Source organism: Miniopterus natalensis, chromosome X, assembly GCF_054644295.1.
Source record: "Miniopterus natalensis isolate mMinNat1 chromosome X, mMinNat1.hap1, whole genome shotgun sequence".
Taxonomy (NCBI): Eukaryota; Metazoa; Chordata; class Mammalia; order Chiroptera; family Miniopteridae; genus Miniopterus; species Miniopterus natalensis.
This window is the reverse complement of record NC_142103.1, coordinates 80,415,478-80,435,897: the sequence shown is the minus strand read 5'-3', so window position 1 is coordinate 80,435,897 and position 20,420 is coordinate 80,415,478. Positions and strand designations below refer to the sequence as shown.

The 20,420-nt window shown below is 38.7% G+C and overlaps 1 protein-coding gene across 5 annotated transcripts in view; it reads right to left on the bottom strand.

The window, feature by feature from the left end:
- CASK (calcium/calmodulin dependent serine protein kinase) overlaps positions 1-20,420 on the bottom strand; it is a 372,464-nt gene that overhangs the window by 65,704 nt on the left and 286,340 nt on the right. For all 5 annotated transcript variants that reach the window (XM_087829368.1, XM_087829364.1, XM_087829366.1 and 2 more), the window contains exons 12-13: positions 4,041-4,118; positions 1,637-1,717 (exon numbers count right to left, since the gene is read on the bottom strand). In XM_087829368.1, coding sequence (XP_087685494.1) covers positions 1,637-1,717; positions 4,041-4,118 — 159 coding nt within the window. The remainder of the gene's footprint in view (positions 1-1,636; positions 1,718-4,040; positions 4,119-20,420) is intronic.

The window sequence follows — 20,420 nt, the reverse complement described above, 5'->3', positions numbered from 1 at the left end:
GGATACTATTAAGGCCTTGAGTTTGTTTATTTTCCTGGCCCGTGAGACAGATAATAATAGTGATTAAATACGATCATAAAGTCAATGAGAACAGTGAAGCTGAGGGGAAATGTGCCTATTCACTGGGGCGGGACCTGCCAGCATGATTAGAATGCTGCACAGGTGAGTATGAACAGGAGCCGGCCGGGCCCGGTTTCCCGTAACCACATGGAATCAAGGCGACCATCCTCAAGGGTGACACTCGAGTTCAGCCTTTCACGCTTGGGTGGGAGTTGGGGTGAACATGGCCATTGTTTCTTTCCAGTGGTCACTTTGCGGAAAAATTCTACTTCAATGACTGGGTGAATGTTTTAAAGCATTGTGTCATATAGGACAATGCGTCCCAAAATGCACAGTAACTGATATGGTACACTTATACTGTTACTGTTATTTTATTATTTTTAAAAAATATATGTCTTTATTGATTTCAGAGAGAGGAAGGGAGAGGGAGAGGGAGAGAGAAACATCAATGATGAGAGTCACGGATCGGCTGCCTCCTGCACGCCCCCTGCTGGGGATCAAGCCCGCAACCCGGGCCTGTGCCCTGACTGGGAATCGAACCCCAATCTCCTGGATCCTGGATCGACGCTCAACCGCTGAGCCACGCCCGGCCAGGGTACTGTTATTTTAAAAATATCACCTCATAGTAATAATAAGAACATACCTTTTAAGTCATATTTTCTCCCAAAGGGCAGTTACCTGGATTGTCCACTTTCCACATATATTCCACATATACCAGTGTGTCATGTTTCAAAAATGTTATATTTAACATAAGTTTCCATCTGTAATCATGCTTTTGAATTACAGTTAGATAGACAACTTGTGAACCTTCTTCTACAGAAAGGTATCTCATCTATCTTGAGTTCTGTTTAACTATTTAGCTTTATAATAATTGCCTAAATATAGGTACTATCCCATTTATACAGTAGAAATGAATGAAGAAAAGCACTGTAAAGAGCTGTAACTCTTCCAATATATCACCTACGTTCAGAGAATTCTTTATGAGTGAACACTGACTCCAATTTGAGCTCTCTGTGGTTTAAGTAACATAAACAGTCCTAGTGACTTCAGACTGTCCTGTCAGGAAGCAGATTCCTTGTCCGATGACTGCACAGTCTTTGAGGAGCCACCTCAAAAATAGCATCTTTATAACTGCGACACAGAGTAAACAAAAGAATCTTAAAGTCGCTGGTATTACTTTGTAATGTAATTTTAACAGTCTGATATACGGATAAAAATGCATTTGATGAAGATGGCTGTTTCATGAGGACTGTTAAAAACTTCTTTTTTAAAAAAAGGTGAAGGGGAATAAGAGGTACAAACTTCTAGTTAAAAAATAAATAAGCCACGGGGACACAGTATACGGCACAGGGAATATGTTAATTATATCCTAATAACTCTGTACAGTGACAGATGGTTACTAGACTTCTTGTGGTGATCACAGCGTAAGGTACAAAAATGTCAAATCAGTCTGATGTACACCTGAAAGTAACATAATGCTGAATGCCAACTATACTTTAATAAAAAAAATTAAGAGTATTAAGAACTTCTTTTGAAAGTAAGGCTTCAGTTCCGTGGAAGTTTGATTGTTACTTACCATGAAATGAGGTTGTGTTAAAATACGCTTTAGTTCCTTTGCATCATTGTTCTCAGGGTAACATGAAATTTCTTCCAATACCTAAAAAATAAAAAATAAGCACAATATATAATAGTGCAGACAAGAGTCAAGATTTAAAAAATAGAGAAGTCTTTTAAATTAAAAATTATGGATGAATTTTTATGGCAGCAAAACAATTATTTTGGGAAAAAAAATCCATCATTTTATTCAAAGGTTATTAATATATAAAAGAACTACATTGATGGCAATAAAAATTTAAAAATTGCTGTAATACTCCTTGCCTACATTATCCAACTCTAACCTAAAAGGTTATTGAAAAATATAAAATGGCAAGCCCACAACACATATTTATTACAAGTGTAAGTAACTTAATTAACGGTAAAATACCTCTGCAAGCTTTTTTCCAAACTCACTATCAACATGAATCTATAATAAAAAGTTAATAACAGCTTTCTTTTACAGTAACAAAACTATAAATTCCTTTTAAAATGATTACAATGACATAGGCTCAGATAAAAACAATTTAAAGGAGAAACACAAGTAATTTTCTTTGCAGCCTGGCAGGATCAGTGTTAGTCTCCGCACTCATCTCCTCACACAGAACCATCCTCTGCCAGTGGTTCCTGGATTCACTGACAGGGTGTCCAAGAGACTGATAATGATAATAATAATAATAATAATAATAATAATAATAAAAAATAATAATAAAACCCAAACGTTTCTCTTTGCACTCAATTTTTCTTCGCTAATTCGTTGTTAACATTTTCTCTGCACAGGTAAAAATGATTGTTTTCAAATGTAATGGTTCTTCAAAAGCTCTCCCTTACCACCGAGATGGAGTTTACTCATTTAAAATTTGATCGTGATCTGAGCCCAGGGGAAAGCCTCTGCTGTCTTTCAGAGTAAACATACCGCTGTGATTCTTAACTATAGATGGTTGGACTCAGGTTATACAAATTGCACTCAATTCCAAAAGCTGAGCTAATCGGGGGATTGCTTCAGCAGGACTGGATGTTGGGCCCGAAAGTCATCCATCCAGTAGGAACCTCTCACCTCACCCAGGAGGACTTAGTACTGGGGCAGGGAGGGATGTGGTGAGGTCACTGAGCCTAAGGCTTAGGTTTCAGCAGCATATCAAAGTGCTACTCAACCACATCAGGGGACAAACCGAAACTACAGGGTTTCTTTCTTATCTAAATGCATGTTTAACAAGTCCTGGTTATGCTGGTAATTAATTTTGTTAATAATAATAAACCAGTTCTCCTTGCTGTATTTTATGCTTCGAGTTTCTCTACCAGAAAAGGAAAGGATGAAACCATATACTCTCTCTGGTGTCCTGCTACTCTCACAATCTATGTTTTTAAAAGCTGAGGGATGGTCTCCAAAGTCAGAGAGGCCCTCTTCTTGCTGGTGCCCTGACCAAGATGAGGGCAGGCCTCAAAGCCCCCCGTCCTAGGTCTTGTTTCTCAATGAATATACGATATTTTCCAGTATAGATCTTGTGTTTAACATCTGATAGGGAAGGAATTATGTCTTTCATATTCTTGCATTTAGTAATCTCACTTCATAAGAAAAAATTTTTTTTCAAATAGAAATGTTTATTTGCATAAAGACTTCTATAACATCAAAAAGTGAAAAAACCCCCCACTAGGTGTCTAACAAAGGAGGAATTGCTAATTCATTATAATTTAGTAATAACAAAGAAAAATGATGCCGTCATTAGAACTTATATTTATAAAGACCAATGAGAAACATGGAAAAGTGCTCATTATATAATGTTAGGAAAAAAAAAAAGATACGTTTTGACTGTGTATAAAAATTTACATTCAAATGGACAGTGACTGGAAAAGGATATGCAAATGAAAATTACTATGTTAGGGTGACAGGGTTGTGGATGAATTTTTATTTTCCAAACTTTCTACAGTATCATCTTACTATATTTAAAAAGTTTAAAAATGTCTGTGACAGATGTACATTAACCAACAACTTACAGAAATGACTCATCTCTGAACTTAGATGCTATAGATATTTAATTAACTTTCAAACATTACCACCTTAGAAAAGCGACTCAGATTTTCAGAGCATGTCTGTTTCTACCTAGTGCAGTAAAATAACTATTTTTCTTTAAAAAAGAGAAGCAGAATTGATATGTTACCATGTTCAAGTTTACACAGCAGAACCAGAACTGGAAATCTAGGCAATGTTGCTCTGTGATATTTTTTCTTTTCTGTATGCAAATGCTCAGTGATAAACTTAGAAATACTAAATCTGAGTATAATGGTCCCCTTGTGATGCCAAGGAAACTGCCTCTTCCTGTACAGAAATGTTTTCAACAAAGGTAGCAAATATGCACCCAGATGCGTTTACAAAATTCATCACTTACCTCTTTGGCTCTCTGAACTGCATCACTAGGAGGATTCCTGATTTGTGGCGAAGACTTTGTGTTAATTTTGTCATACAGCTAAAAGCAAAGGAGAAAATCCAATCAACATTCATCATTCTTTGCTAAAATTCAGACCTTCATATTTATTACTTCACTAAACAATATTTTCCTCTTAAAAAGGCAGGCTGATGATTTCAGTGGGATCTTCTGGTTAATCATCTTTTGTTCATTCAAGGAAACTTGTTGGAATATAACTCGTATGCGTATCTTTTAAAAAATACTGTTTAAAGAGATGGTCCAAAATCCTGTCAATGTGGTGACTGCCTTGTCATTTTAAATTCATCAATATCTCTGTAATCACTGTATTTTTTCCTCTGATAGAAGCAACATTTAATAAGATGAATACAGAGTAAAATGAAAGAACGCTTTCTGGCCAAGACACGACTGAAAGAATTTTCACAGAAATCTAAATCTTGGGAAAGGGCAAACCCAGCTCCTTCCAGGAAGGAATGTTCTCACAAAAGGTTTATGCTTGTTTTACTAGGGCTGTTCATTAACAGTATCAGTGCTGGCATCCTTAAACAGGAAATCAGGGACATAAACTTTTTTCCTTTTGAATTTGTAATGCACAGAGTAGGAGAAGACGTTGAAAGAATCTAAATATATTAAAAACCCCCACAAATCTAAATGATCCCAAAATTTAACTTTCTTGAGAAAATTACTTTGTTACAGAAAAATCTCTATAGTGTAGAAATGCAATTGAAATATTAATTTCTATCGCAGATGAAATGTCTCATTCAACAGTCTGCTTTGTAAAGTAACAAGTTAAAAATGATCCTGGCTGGTCTGCCACTTCTATTTCCTAACTTCTCTAAAATATGTGGGGATTCTTTCGGGGGTTGGTTTTGTCCTTTCTTAACTCCTCCATGCTAGCTGAGAGGTCAACCTGCTCCTCACAATGGAAGGACCCATAAGTTAAAAAAACACGTTGAAAAATATGTAACACTTAAAAAGTAGACATAGTTATCACCTGACATGTCGGAATATTGACAAACAAAATAAAAAAACCGCATGAAAAATAAAGATTTTAAAAACTCGAATATTACTGTATGAAAAAATACTTAATCAGAGGCTTCACAAGTTGACGGTACTATCACTCTATAAGGCCTATCTTCACCACAAAAGTTTTGTCTTTTTCTTGACCAAGGCCTATTACTAGAACTACTTTCAAATTTCTCAACTATGATTAGTATATATTTCTATTTACACACTTAATAGATGCACATTTGCTTTTACTCACAAAGCAACAAAAATCCCACAGCTCCAAGAACCTCACTCTGTCACTGGAGACATTTTATTTTTGGTTCTGTCTTACTATGCCCAGTACGGTTCCCTAGGTCTTATGTCAGGGTGATTTCTTGAGGACTCGTAGCATAATCAGCTGGGGTGATTTTGAAGGCCCTGCTCCAAGGAAAGTGCTCAGACCAAAATTTCCTCTGCTCCTTTGGTCTGGCCTGGTCCAATTCATTACACATTCACTCAAAGTTCAGTTGAACTAGTGGTGAGATTGAGGGGGAGGTGGGGTGCTTAATGTCAAAGGCAGATACAATAGTAAGGAATTAAAAACAAAAAGGTCTTCTGTCTGAGGTAGGAGCACTGGGCTCTGCTCCTCCAGCTCCTAGGAGAGCACAGGACTGGAGCTCTCAAGGCAGGCATTGGACAGAATAGATAGTGTCCACGTGGCTACGAATAGATGGAAAATCTCAACTGTCTGCTCATTAACCAAAAAGGCAACTAAGATCCAAGGCAAGAAGGGGCGGGGAAGAAGCTTACATCAGTATCAGTGGGAAGAAGTGACCCATTGCTGATTTTGTCCATCCATCCATCCATCCATCCATCCATCCATCCATCCATCCATCCATCCATCCATCCATCCATTTATCCATCCAATATTTATTAAGGTCCTACTATGCACTAGGCAGTGGGGCTCTATTTACTAGAGTTAAAGATGAAAAAGATGAGAATTTTTGTCTTCAAAGGATTCACAAATTTCAAAGACATGTATAACCAATGGCCCAGAAACATATGACAGCTTGACCCCTTTGAGGACCTGAGAGTAGTTTGGTCTCCAGCAATATCAACTGGAAGGGAGTTGGGGACTATCCGGATGTAAATGCATGACATGCCAACCTTCATTTTCCTCCATCAACTTCTATGACTGTATTTTTGCCTTAGGGACTCAAAATATTTTAGGGATACCGTAACAAATACAAAGTATTTGAGAAATGTGGCAAAGTAAATGCAAAGTGAGAGGAGGAAATTTTGAATGTGATGTAACATTAAAGTGTTTAAAACAGTAGTGAGAAATATGCAGCTTTTCAGCTTCTCATTCTTATGGGTCATGTTCATATTGTATGCTGCCTATGAGATGAAATTCAGAACTCTAAGTTCAAATTCAGGTAGAGTCAAAGTCTGAGGGCAACCGAGTCCATGACGTATAAAGAATATTCAGAATAATGTGATTTGGGACTTGACTGATTTGGACTTTTAGCCAAGAGCTAAGGTCAATAGGAAGTAAAAGTGGCACCAAGTGGGCTATGAAACTGCCAGACCATCCCTCTAGGGCTTGCTGAAAGGTGGCCAAAATGGTCCTTCCACATTCACCCCAGCACCCCACTCTGCCTATAGAGGTAGGAGCCTGGGATCTGTAGGAGTCATGAGGAGAGCAAGTATTTGATTTTCCCCTCTCCTTCTCGATGGGGAAGAAAGGAGAGGGAGTTGCCCCCTTCCCCATGCAAGTGAAGGATGGTGGATGCTCCAAAAGAACCATTCACACCAACTAGGAGAACTAGCAAGGAGAGCTCACTAGCTCAGTCTCTAGAGCAGGGGTGGGGAACCTTCTTTCTGCCAAGGGCCATTTGAATATTTATAAGATCATTTGAGGGCCATACGAAATGATCAACTTAAAAATTTGCTATGAAAAAAGCTCCTAGATTTATTAAATTTCGAGTCCAGCCTGCGGTTGCCTTGGCAGGGCCGGATGTTCCCCACCCCTGCTCTAGAGGAATGCTTGCTGAGTTACAGCAACTTAGAAGGCCTGTCTTGGTGCACCGGGAAGGAGCCTCCCCCGTGACAGAATCCTTGGGGCAGCTTGATATGTGGTATTTGGGGTCCCAAGTGAAAAGAGACTGCTGTCTGCCTTTTTCCTGGGTGGAGGCTGCCTGGGGGTAGGTAGGGTAGGCAGGGGGAGGCCAGTGGTAGAGCCACCCACACTTGTATGCCAGGGAGAGAATGTGTGTTTCCCACAGTCACATCTCTGTCTCAGAAAGTAATCTGGCTGGAGCCATCCTGATGGAGCCCTGCCCGAGAGGGTGTCTGCACAGCACAAGAGGACCCAGAAGCAAGTAGCTGAGGAGTAACACCTGGGGGCAGAAGTAACCCAGGACAGAGCCAACATCTGGATGCCTGCCACACCAAGGGCATTACCAACCAAGAGGGCAATGGCTGTGTAAGGGACAAGTTTACAGAACCCCCTGTTTAGGTGCCTTTTTCTTTTCTCCACGATCAGACTCTTGAATTCCCTGACATTTCAGAACAGCACTTGGCATGGGGCTGAGTATACATGTTTCTTCAAAACATGAGTATCTGAACTGGTACACAGGAACTGTAAATAGATATTTTTAAAAAATTCAGAGGAACAAAAATAAACAGTGGGAAGAGTTATTTCTTAGCTTGTTTCTTTAGGAATCAGATACCATTTATCTTTAGTCCTGCTTGTGCAGTTAAACGATCTTCCTCAAAATTAAGGAATTATATTTTGACCGGATTTAATCCTTTTCTTTTTTTGTATGTTTCAAGTATGACTCACTTCATAAAATGTGTCAGGGTAAAAGAGATCTTAGATATTAACATGGTTCAACTCTTCCGCTTTAAGAAGGGCAAGGTGAGGTCCAGTGAGGTGAAGCTCAGGGTCCTGCAGCCACAGCAGCAGGGACAAAACCGTGGCCTCCTGATGTGATGTCCTTTCTCTCACACCAGACCTCTTCGGTGTATGTTATAATTCAGTAATACACAAAGTCTCGTGCCTTCAGGGAGATACTTTCAGCAAATATTTGGGGAAAGAACTGTAAAAAATGTCAGTGATAGGCTGTAGGAAAAAAACTCACTAAATATGATTTAAAAGATATTAGCCAATCAACTACAAGCTTTGCCCTGTTAAAGAATGTTAGAATCCTAATCTTATTCTGGCCAGATGGTAAATATTTCAGGCGTTGAGGGCCATCTGAACTCTGTCACAACTGCTCAACCCTGCCATGTATGTGAAGGCAGCCATTAACAATTCATAAATGAATGGACATGGCTGTGTTACAATAAAACTTACAAGAACAGGTGGCTGGCTGGATTTGGCCTGAGAACTGTAGTTGACTGCGCTAGAAGCTTAAGTTCAAGATGGATTAAAATGTCAAAATATATTCCTTTTGCTATTTGCTTTTCTGAAATTTGAAGCTATCAAATGTGTTTGTAAAGCTGAAGTGTAGCAGGTGAGATGGAGGGAGGGAAGAGTGTTAATAAATTATCCCTAGAGAGGAAACAAGAATGAATCTATTAGTTTTTTTCTTTCTAATGGGATTATAGCTACCTAACCTCAGCACTTTTTATTTAAAAAAAATGACCAAAAAGAGGAAATGTAAACAGCTGCAAGGGAAACAGACTGTTTCACAGTCTCGCACCCAGGCAGGCTGGTTCTCTGCCAGTTTCTGGCGCTGGGTCAGATACAACCACACACAGCTCCGTGGACATGCTTCATGTGCCTGCCTTGAGGAGCGTGAATGCAGTTTCATTAGGAGGCCACATTTGATATTTGAGATGGGCTGTTTTAAACAAAACAGAATAAAGGTGGTGGTAATACTAAATTCAACTCTCCTGAGATTGCACGTTCAAATACAAGGATGAAGGAAGCAGTTAATATGTCTCTTTTAATTTACATTCAAAACACTAAATCATTTCATTTTTTTTACCAGACTCCGTTATATCTCACTTCCTTCTGATTTCCAGTCCTCAAACAGAAGCCTTTGTTTTGCTCATAGTTTATACACAGCATTTAGCAAGGTCAACACTTAAAATGGAACGGTTGCCAGAGAATCTATAAAGTTACTGTCACTGGGTTATGTGTCCCACTAAGTTCTCAGCACAGAGAAAACCAAATGTAAGGACCAGAATGTATGTTAGTTGAGAAAGGGGATAACTTTTGCAACTAGATTGCACACATGGACCAAATGAGTGGGTCAGGAGACTTGCAGGAAACACTGAAGTTCAATGGCAGCCACCATTTGAGCACTTACTCCAGAGACAGCGAATAAGCTCCTCACTGGGGAAAAAGCCAAGTTTTCAAGGGTCAACTATTTAGCTGCAAAATATGTAATGAAATGTGCCCGTGATCCTAGTAAGGCAGATGGGAACGGTGTTCTCGAGTTCACGCTGCACAACAATAATGGGAATTGAAATGACTTGCTCTGGAAACACACACTATGTAATAAGAGCTTTCTTTACATTTTCTTTGAAGAATCTGAGTGATTAGGAACAAAGTTCCAATGTCACATCAGTAAACCCAGCAGCTCAGCCATCAATATCCAACAGTATTTTTAAAAAATACATTTGCAACCTGGCAAAATGTTAGGGAAAGGAGATTTAATACTAAAATATAACTGATATTCAACGACTATGCTGGAGCTGATTTTCAGGAGAGATCGGAGAAAATCTTCTGAGATTTAAAACCTGTTTTCTTCCAGCTCAAGTTTATATATAAACTTGCTGTATCTTGGTTACAAATATGAAAACGCCCTTTCAAAGATCTTTGGCATCATTAAATATGACATATCCAAACTAGGAAAAGAGCAGTATATTTAACAGTGATCTAAAGATTGGGTGATGGGAAACTTAAGTGTGAAAGAAACACACTACAAAATTTAAAATGGCATTTTCAAAAATTTAAGGAGCCACAGTGAACTTTGGGAAGAACGTATCTAATCTGTCCATCTTACAAATCTAAGAACAATTATGCATCACTGGGATGGCATGATTTACAAAAAGAATTTAAAATCACCTAGGGCACTTTTCTCTTATGGGATAAAAAAATGCCTATTCTATCAGCGCTAAAAATTGTTTTTCCAAAAATTTATATTCTATAAATTTTTTTTGATTCGTAAGCAGAGCTTAATTGATTAGCATTAAAAAACCAGTTCTCCCATACAAGACAAGCTGATTTTTTGCTTTTGGGTGTTCAATGCATTTCTTAAAAAGTAAATAAAGTTTAAAGCATGGACAACGTGAATTGTTTTTCCTGGAAGCACTTGAATGAATGGATATTTGACAGATACCCCAAGCGCACGTCACGCAGGCACCAGACAGCTGGACTCCCCGGGCCTGCTGGTCACCGCGTGTGAGCCGGTGGACAATGACGGCGGTGCTGGCCTAGGCCTGCATTTGGGCACAGCAGTGAGTCGCTGCTAAAACCCAGGGTGCAGGACGTGCAGAAAATTCACTTGCAGGTTAGAATGCCAACTCCACTCGGCTGCAAAGTAACCCTTGCTCCGGGGCCATCACCGTCAAATTATGACGTAGAGTTCTAAAACTTGGGGCAACTGAGGCAAGTCTGCCGGGCAATCGCTTGTAAACGTGGTGACCAGTCAGTGCTCAGCCCCATGTGACACAGCTGTCCTTGCTGCGTCTAGTAGCCATGGACACCCCTGCAGAGAAGACCAGAAGGCACAGGACACCACTATCTTGAGCTCAAATCCTGAGAGCGCAGGGAGAGGACAGGGACCCTGCCCAGGGCCAAGCCGAGGCGAGGACTGTTCCCTGGAAGGTACTGCCACAAACTTGCTCTTGGCCGCCCTGTTTCCCGGGGGTGCAGGGGCTTGGGTTTCTTTTGGTGGCTTGCTGGAATGGTCAGGGTCAAGGCCACCCGGGCCGAGCTCCATGGCCTTTGAGGCCACTGGCCTCTACCTGCTTGGCGTTTTCTTGTGGGTTTGGGGCCTGGCTCACGCGGTGAGCAGGAGGGTCAGGCTGCTCCTCCCCGGTGGGCTTTTCTGCACTGGGTCCCCGCTTGCCTCCTTTCTTTTCTTTAGCTGGTACAGCAGGATGGCCTCCTCGACGCTGTGATCGCTCCTGGAGTTGGACGCCTAAGGCCCCAGGGCCGAGCTCTTGACTTCCTGTCCCCTCAACCTGAGGGAGTCCCGGGAGGGGTCCGGGGTGCCTTCTCCCTGCCACCACTCCCCACACCCTTATAAAATTAAAAAAAATAAATAAATTTAACTTAAAAAAAAAAACAAACAAAACTGAAGAAGCGCCCAAAGATTAGTCCTGCAGATGCCTCGCCATCTGGATGGAGATGACACGCTCCATTCATTTGAAGAATGTACTTCCATTTAATTTGTATATTATTTTTCATAATTTTTACCACGTTTTAACTTTCCCTCTGAAAGTTCAGAACACATGTAAACAGCGAAATTTTATAAATCTTAAACATGTTTCTCACATTTTAAAAAAGGGCATCAAATCCACAAATCTAGTGACCATCATGAAGTAGAAGTCCCACTCTGGAATTTAGATTTTCCCTGGAGAAAGGCTCGGGGCTGCTACCTATATTATGGCCCAGCTTATATTGGGCACCTCGAGTTAGAAATGGATATCTGATGTACTGTATATTGTATTTAGTGGCCAATAAGAATGTTCCTGGAAGCCCTTGAATTAGAAGTCCCAGAGAAGCATTAACCTAAGAGTATAGCAGTGAAATGCTAGCTTAAATCAAGCTTCAGAAAATCACGGTGGAGTATATATCCTTACTTGAAGTCTTCTTAAAAAAAGACCCAGCTGACTTAGTAATATGCTACTCTAACTAAATCCATGATGAGTTTTCTTTTGACAGCAAAGAGGAAATTGAAAAATCAGTATATCTGGGTCAACTGAAGATTTCCTGAAAGAGTTGTAAAATACTTTGGATCTTACAGTGAAAGTACCCCTAAGGAGGCCCTTGTTTGGCTTAGGTCTTATTTGTCTGTATAGACTTCCTTTTGTTTCAATCCCATGAGAACATTGCACTTACAAGGATTTAGTTTTGAATTCAAGAAACTAAGACTTGCTTGACCTTCTAGTTCAATCTAAAAAGACCGTCTCTTTGGCGGACTAACAGTGTAGGCCACTGTGGCGGATTTCTGGCCATTTCACAGCTCTTTCTGAGAAATTCAAACACTGGTGTCAGATGACCTGACTTGGACTGTTCTCTGGGCCTTTTTTTTCACTTGGCAAATAGCTCTAAAATCGAGTCCTGTAAGAAACAAATCATAATGCTTACTCTTGAGCAAGCAAAAGAAGCATGAGGAAAAACAAGCCTAAGTAGATGATATGGCTTTATTTTGCTTTTAATCAAATCTTCTGAAACAGTGCACTTCTGAATACCAGATCTAAGAGTTCGCCCAATTGTGACAAATTTCACTATGATACAAATTTATTTTCCATTTTAAAAAGACACTAAAAACATTGTTAAAAAGTGTTAAAAACCTCATTTCCTAATGTGCTTTACATATTGAAGCATCCACAATAATACTTAAATGATATTTATACTAAATGAATTTGCTATTAGTAATTTGCCGCTTTAAAAGAAAACATTTATATTAGGTATGTCACATACTATTTTATTTAATAACCGATGCAATACAATGATTCTTGACTTACGAGATGCCCTCTATTTTGCATAAGTAAACACCAAGGTTTGTACAAGTAGATGTAGCAAAAATGAATTCCTGTTGTGGGAAGTTAAAAAAGCACAAAACAAAGACAGTCCTGCAAAAGTGGTTTTATGAGATAACGTTTGAAGGACCACAAAGAGAAGGAGCAGCTATGTTCCTGGACTGTGAATGTTGAAGCCAACACCATCGAATGCTTTTCAAATGAGTGAATCACACTCCTTTTGGGGAGGGGGATCTTTCCTTTCCCTGAGAACAGCATGAAGAAGAATCAGTGCTTGCTGCACTTTGAAGGCTTTTGAACATTCCTTTGCCTTCTGGTAAAGTTTTCTGTGGTGTCATAAAAGAGAATGGCACTCACTGGGAAACACTGGTACTGGGGACAAGTGGGTTCATTATTTTTGGTATTTTAGAATGAATTCCAATCCTTGTTTTTAAGAATTAATTCATCTGAATAAGGTAACCAGAGGGACTCCTGTAATTAATAATACTTTCAGTGAAAAATCACGCATTCCTTTCACGAATATGTATAACCTAGGAGCTAACTTGGAGCCCAGCTAGAACAATTGCCTGGGGATGGAATTAAGGCTAAATTCCCTACTACCAGACAGCTTTATTTGGAGAACTTGTTTTTTCCCTATTATATAATTATCTACCATAAAACATTGCTATTAGGTAAATGGATAAACAAAATGTGGTATGTACATACAATGAAATATTTTTCAGCCTTTAAAAGGAAGGAAATTCTGACGCAGGCTACAACATGGATGAACCTTGAGCACATTATATTAGGTGAAATAAGCCAGACACGAAAGAACAAATTTGGTGTGATTCCACTTATACTGTGAGGTCTCTACATTAGTCAAATTCAGTGAGACAGAAAGTAGAATAGAGGCTTCCGGAGGTAAGGAAATAGTGGGTTGTGGTTTAATGGGTACAGAGTTTCCGTTGGGGAAGCTGAAGAAAGTTCTGGAGATGTGATGGCTGCGTAACAATGGGAATGTAATGAATGCCACTGAACTGTACAGTTGAAAATGGTTAAGAGGGTAAATTTTATGTTATGTATATTTTACCACAGTAAAAAGACAAAAATTAATATTATATGGAAAAATCTGGAAAAAAGCTGTGAACTCTGGGAAATGACAGATAAGTATTTGAATGAAGAAGAAATGAACTAAAAGAATAAGCTAAAGCATGCCTCTCTGAGAAGACACCTCCTCTCACTGAAAAATACATAAAATTATGTAATTCATAATGTTTTTAAACAAAAAAGACAATCTGGATTTCTTCCACAAGGCACAACTATACATTGGTTAATAAAACAGTCCTTGGGAGAAAAAAAACAAATTTAGCATTTTAAAGCCAGTTAACAGTAAAATGTTAGCCATAAAGCTAAATATCGAGATGGGGAAATCAGTGCAATGTCCCTGTGAAATCTACTGGGATGATCCCTTCAGTGGGCTTTGTGGGCACTGCAGAGGGCAGGCAGCTTGGATTTGCAGGACTGATGTTAGGACACAGGGACAATGCCCAGAGACACTGGAAAGTGACATTATAGTGGGAGCAAAGAGTTGATTGCAAATGACATTATGGGGTTCACAGTACACTAGAACCCACAGTACGTGGAAGAAGCTTCTAACAGTGCTTTACTTTAAGAAGACAAAAAAGGTAAAACAGGTTTTCTTAAATAAAAAGAAAACATATTACGTTTCATTTTTTCACTTTTAAAAGCTTTATGGAGGTATCATTTATAAATTGTACAACTCACCCATGTCCAGATCTCCAGTATAATGCTAAGCAGAGGTGGCAGGAGTGGACAGTCCTCGTTTCCGCTTGTATTAGTTATTTATTGTTGCTTATCAAATGACCAGGTACCTTAGTAGCTTTTTTGGGCTAAGTCTATTGCTATCTATATTTAAAATGAAGAAATAACTACTTTTAAAATATTCATGATATATGACATTTCTAGCTCTCTTTAATCCCAGGAATTTTGTTTTACGTGGTACTTTTCTTACACTAATACTTCGATACACTGATGGAAACAGATATGGGGGCTTTTGCCCATCCAGTTAGTAACAGTGGAATGAGAGACCCCAATACCCAAAGTGAGCAGCAGAGCACTTCAATCTCCAGCCCCAGGGGTCAGTAGCACAAGAGCCACCACCACTGGCCCGTTGCCCAGCTGGTTTCATATTTGCTGAAGCTCATTCTTAAGACAGAATGGGACCCTGAGAAGGTACCAGTAGCTCAGCCTTTGAAGGTCCTCAGATAGGCCTTCTTATTCCAGACATTTAAGTGCGAACTGACTGGACTATAAATTCATGGGAAACTTCGCTTTGGCATTTCCTGAGTGGTAATCTATTTAAACGTCCAAATTTAACAGTGTAGTAAGTTATTTCTCAGACCCCAAATTGCTCAAAAACATCAAATTACTGCAGAAGTTCTTTTAGAAAACTTCCAAGTTCTAAAAATATGCTGTTCCCAAATATGACTACTAATTTAAAATCATCTCAAAAAAAGCAAACTAGTAAATCAAGAGTTGTAGTTTTCCAGTACCAACTCCAGGTCAGATAGAAAAAAATCTCTAACTCTAACTCTCCCCAAACAGTAAAAAATTTAAGATGTCAATAGTACAAAATATGGAGGATTCCAGACGCCAGTTTATTTCTAATGCAATATTTGAAAATATTACTTGATCTATTATGAAAATCTACTTATAAATTAATATAAAACTGCTAAATTAAGTGTCTGTTGCCATTAGTTTTTGCTTTATTAACCTAATAACTAGTTATATTTTCAGAAAACATAATTTTAGGACTTCCCACGAAAATAATCCTCAATAGGTGGGGTGTCATATTTACTATGAAAACAGCAGTATGCAATAAATGCTAACAGCTGTTCGGAGGTATGACAGATGGTGGGTGAATGTTTAAAACTCAGTTGTGAGAGTTTGGCAGAGAGAGATAAATGTGTCACTTAACAATGTTTTATAACACTGTTGACTTACAAAATAAACATTTATTCCGTAATAGGAACATTTCTACAAGACATTGAGAAGAATGAGAATCACCACCGAATAAAATCTGCAAAATGCCTTTTAGCTAAAGCCCCCCCCCACAAAACCTTGATTTTTTAGTCCATCAAAAGAAACATCTACCATCTGTCCATCCCATGTCTCGCATACAAGTTCCAACCCAAAACTGGTTCAAAATATCAATCATTAAAATACACTTTAATATTATAACTACACTTTAGCACCAATTCCCAAGAAAGCCTAATTAATGAATGACAGGATAACACATCACTATTTTATATTAGATTTGTGTAATTCGCACTCACACCTGAAGAACCAATTCAGGGCAAAGTCAGTTTTCCATGCTGTACTGGGCTGAATACTCTCCTCTCAAAATTCATGTCTACCTGGAATCTCAGAATGTGACCTTATCTGGGAATAGGGTCTTTGCAGATGTAATTAAGATGAGGTCATATTGCATTAGGGTGGGCCCTAAACCCAATGACTGGTGTCCTTATAAGAAGGCCATGTGAAGAGAGAGTCACACACATACAGGGGAAAATTCCACGTGAAGATGGAGGCAGAGACTTGAATGATGCATTTGCAAGCCAAGGGATGCCAAGGATTTCAGGCAACCACTAGAAGCTGAAAGAGGCTAGGAAGGATTCTTCCCTGGGGTCTTTGGAGGGAGCATAGCCCTGCTGACATCTTGATTTAGCCTCTAAAACTGTGAGGGAATAATTTCTGTTATTTTAGGCCACCCAGTTTTATGGTACTTTGTTACAGCAGCTTTAATAAATTAATACACATGCTAAATTGTATTGTACTAAAATCGATCTATATATTTCATATACAGACCATCTCTGCACCAGTGCTTTTAATTTCTGAAAGCAGACATACCGGATCAAGCTGGGCTAAGCATAGCTCCTCCTCAAGCCTCTTTATTTCTTCCTACAAAGTGAGTAGGAGCATGTGTGTGCCAGGTGGAACTGGCTGGGTAGTAAATATTTAGAGATTCTGGACCTACTTCTAACCACAGATTAAACTAGGTATGTTTTATTAGAATTCAAATCAGAAAGCACTTCCCCCTCAGCGGAACCACTGTATTTCTTTTGTTTTACTATAAATTCTTCCAACACGACAGATGTTTTGTTTCCTCCAAACAAATGCTAATCATGTTTCTTTGAATTTTGAGTTCGTTACTGTTTTAAAAGTATGACTGGAAAAAATAAAATAATTGATGATCTTTTGTCTTCTGTAGGAACTTAATCCTGGTTCTTGCCAGCTTAAAAATTATGGCCTCAAATTTATCTATTTTTGAATTAACAGGAATTATTCAAATATAATTAAGATATTTTATAAACTGGCTCAGTGGGATTAAGTAACAGCCAATCCATGGTCCACAAAACTATGCCACTAGGTGTCACTGCTTGGAATCCTTAAAAAGGAATCAACATTGATTTTGCAAAACAAAACAATCCAAATTCAAGTGCGGGATGTAAAACATTAGGAGGAAGAATAATGAACGGTCGTAGAAGTTGGAAAAACTTCCTCTCAAGAGTTGGTTACACTATGTTCCTTTTTTTGTGTATACCACAAGCATTTAAGTATTAACAAATTTTAACGATTAGGTTTCTCTATATGGCAGGCACTTGAATACTTAATTGATTACATTATTGAAAGGTAGCCTCTTAGCTCTGAAATAAGAGCTTAATGAACCGTATTTATGGACTGTAGACCATGATGGCCTATGTCATCCATGATGATTCAGCTTTCATTGAGGGATGGCTGTTTGGCTCTTCAAAACCAAATAAATGCATCCCAGCACTGCCCAGGGCCGGCCTTACAGTCAGGCATTTCAGGAAGGGACTGGGGTTCACGTGTAGCACTTGTCTGCTAAATTCTACAGACGTGGCGTCTTTTCACTGAGCAGAGCTCCTTTTCAACCCAGCAGCTCCTTTTCAAATCCAGGTGCATTGACAGGGCAGATGCTGTAGACACATCTGAAGTCTATAAACGCATAAGCACCCAAAAGAACTTTAAGCATGTTTTCCTTTCTCTAAAATCGGAGTCTTTTCTGGAGTTATAACAAAGTCTACCCAAGAATGCAGCAGTTATTCAAAATAAATGTTTTCAGTGAGGTCTGAGAAGTTTAGTATTGGGCAATAACTGGCGGCCTGGCTCAGCTCCAAAGGCCAGTCTCTTTCTGACCATCTGCCCCTCCTTGTAAAAACTAAAAATGTTCTTGCGTTTCCCCTGCAGTCTCAAGCTTGGCGTGCTCAGATACCTTGCTATATTAGTAAGAAAAATACAACTTCGAAAACCAATTTGGGCTTCTTTGAGCCTTTACATGACAAAAAGTCGTTGATCTAAAGGTCAGTAAATCTTAGCAAAGACCTAACCACAGACTACATGGAAATAAACTAAATCTCCATGCTCTGCTGCAGCTTCTTTCATACATCCCACGTACTAGGTCTAGGAAAGTGTATGACTTCCGTGGCAAATACACACAATTGTGAAAACTTTCTGCATCATATGAGGCAATGATGAGGAACAACAGATATGCAAGCAGCCAATGAATAGAGGTCAAACTCTAATTTAAATAACACATAATAGTGACAACCATGATGAGGATGTGGTGGTGGAGGAGGAATGCTAGGCCCGAGTCACAAAAGAGAATGAATTTCAAGGGATTGTGGTGCCAAAGGAAAATAAGTTATTTGAAATAAATTTAATCTGAAATGTCCTCAAATCACTTGAGATAAACTACACTAAAGAATCATTTCCTTATCTTCCTGAGTACATTTTTAGCTTTATTAAGATATAATTGACAAATACAATTGTAATATATTTAAAGATTTAAACATGATGATTTCATTAATGTGTACGTAGTAAAAGGAGTCCCACAATCAAGTTAATTAACACATCCATCACCTCACATATTGATCCTTTGGTTATTTTTGGTGAGAACCCTTCAGTTCTACTCTTATCAAATTTCAACTATAAAATACAGGGTTACCAACTGCAGTCACCACGTTATACATTAGACCCTCAGACCTTATTCACTTATAACTGAAAGTCCATGCCCTTTTACTAACCTCTCTCCATTTCCCCCACTCCCAAGCCAGGGGCAACCATCATTCTATTCTGTTTCCATGAGTTCAGATTTTTTTGTGTTTCTTTTTCTTTTCAGATTCTACATATACATGACACCATGCAGTATTTGTCTTTCTCTGACTTATTTCACCAACCACATTTTAAAAACTATGCTTCCTAGCTTGCTTGAAGCTAGGTAACCACGTATCTAGTACTTGCCAATGAAATATTGGCAAAAGTGATACAGCCCATTTCCAACCTTGAGCCTACTAAATTTTCCATTTTCTTGCACCTGCTGGCTGCGTGCAGAGGATGCAGTGGAAGATTCCAAAGTGCTGGGGGATAGCGGAGCGACACAGTGGAAGAGACTTGGATCCCTGAATTACTATGTGGAAGAGACCTCCACTCATCTACCTGCATTAGGCTGTGATGTGAGCAAGAAATAAAATATAAGAAAGCCAAACTAATTTTTAAAATTTGATAATTTAATTTGACCACATTTATGGAAAGAAGTCAGTGTCAGATACCTATGACTACACCCAGTGTGAAGTTGAAACATAATGCAACACTCTTAGTTTAGCTTTCCCCAAACTAGTGCTCGTCAATTCGACAGGATTGTGAATAAAAGGTCTGTGCTCAAATTAGTTTGAGAAATTCTCTTAACCAGGTTTCTTTGCTATAGGACATCTTAGAGGTGTTAATATGCTAACATCCACGGTAAATCTGTACAAAGGGAATAAAGAATGTAGCATTTCCTAAACTTAATTAGTCAACCAATAATTTAACCAATAAATTTAAGATCTACCCTTCCCCAATGGCAATACTCATCACTCTCTCCCAGAGCAATGTTCTATAGAATACATTCTAGAAAATTTTGCTTTAGTTGAATTTGTATCATATGGTGGACTGATCAGAGTTAGCACCAAAAGCTCTAGGCACCCCAAAGCAATTATTGTTCTCTTATTAAGGGAAGGTTTTCCTTGTTAAAATACCCTACTATGTACTAGTAGACTAATATGTACTAAGAAAGTTTTCACTGCTGAAGTGAACCAAGTTCTCTAAGAAAGGCATTTTACTAGAAAAGTGACTGAAATGAAGGCAGATGTGAACTATCGGCTTCTGATTTTTCTTTGTATCTCAATCTGCTGTGAATGAAGCCTGTCCTATTTAATAATGAGGTATATTCTTATGTTTTAAGAAGACACTGAATCTATGAAAGCCAGCAATATTAAGTATGAAATGTGTGAATACAGTCCATTACACAATATTTTATTTGCTTTTCTCTTTCCTAGACTCATGCTTGAGGTGCAATGTTTCAAAACAATGTTTAAAGCAATAAAAAGTAATCACAGCTAAGATCAACGGATTCTTCTAATAGAAATACACACACACAGAATTTTTTTCCCCGTGACTTGTTAGGCTATACTGCATTGTGCTATATATAATATAGTGCTTTCTTTTAGCTATGAATCTGTGATTGATGATTTCCCACAGACTTAAAGCAACCAAAAAAGGACCGTTATGATG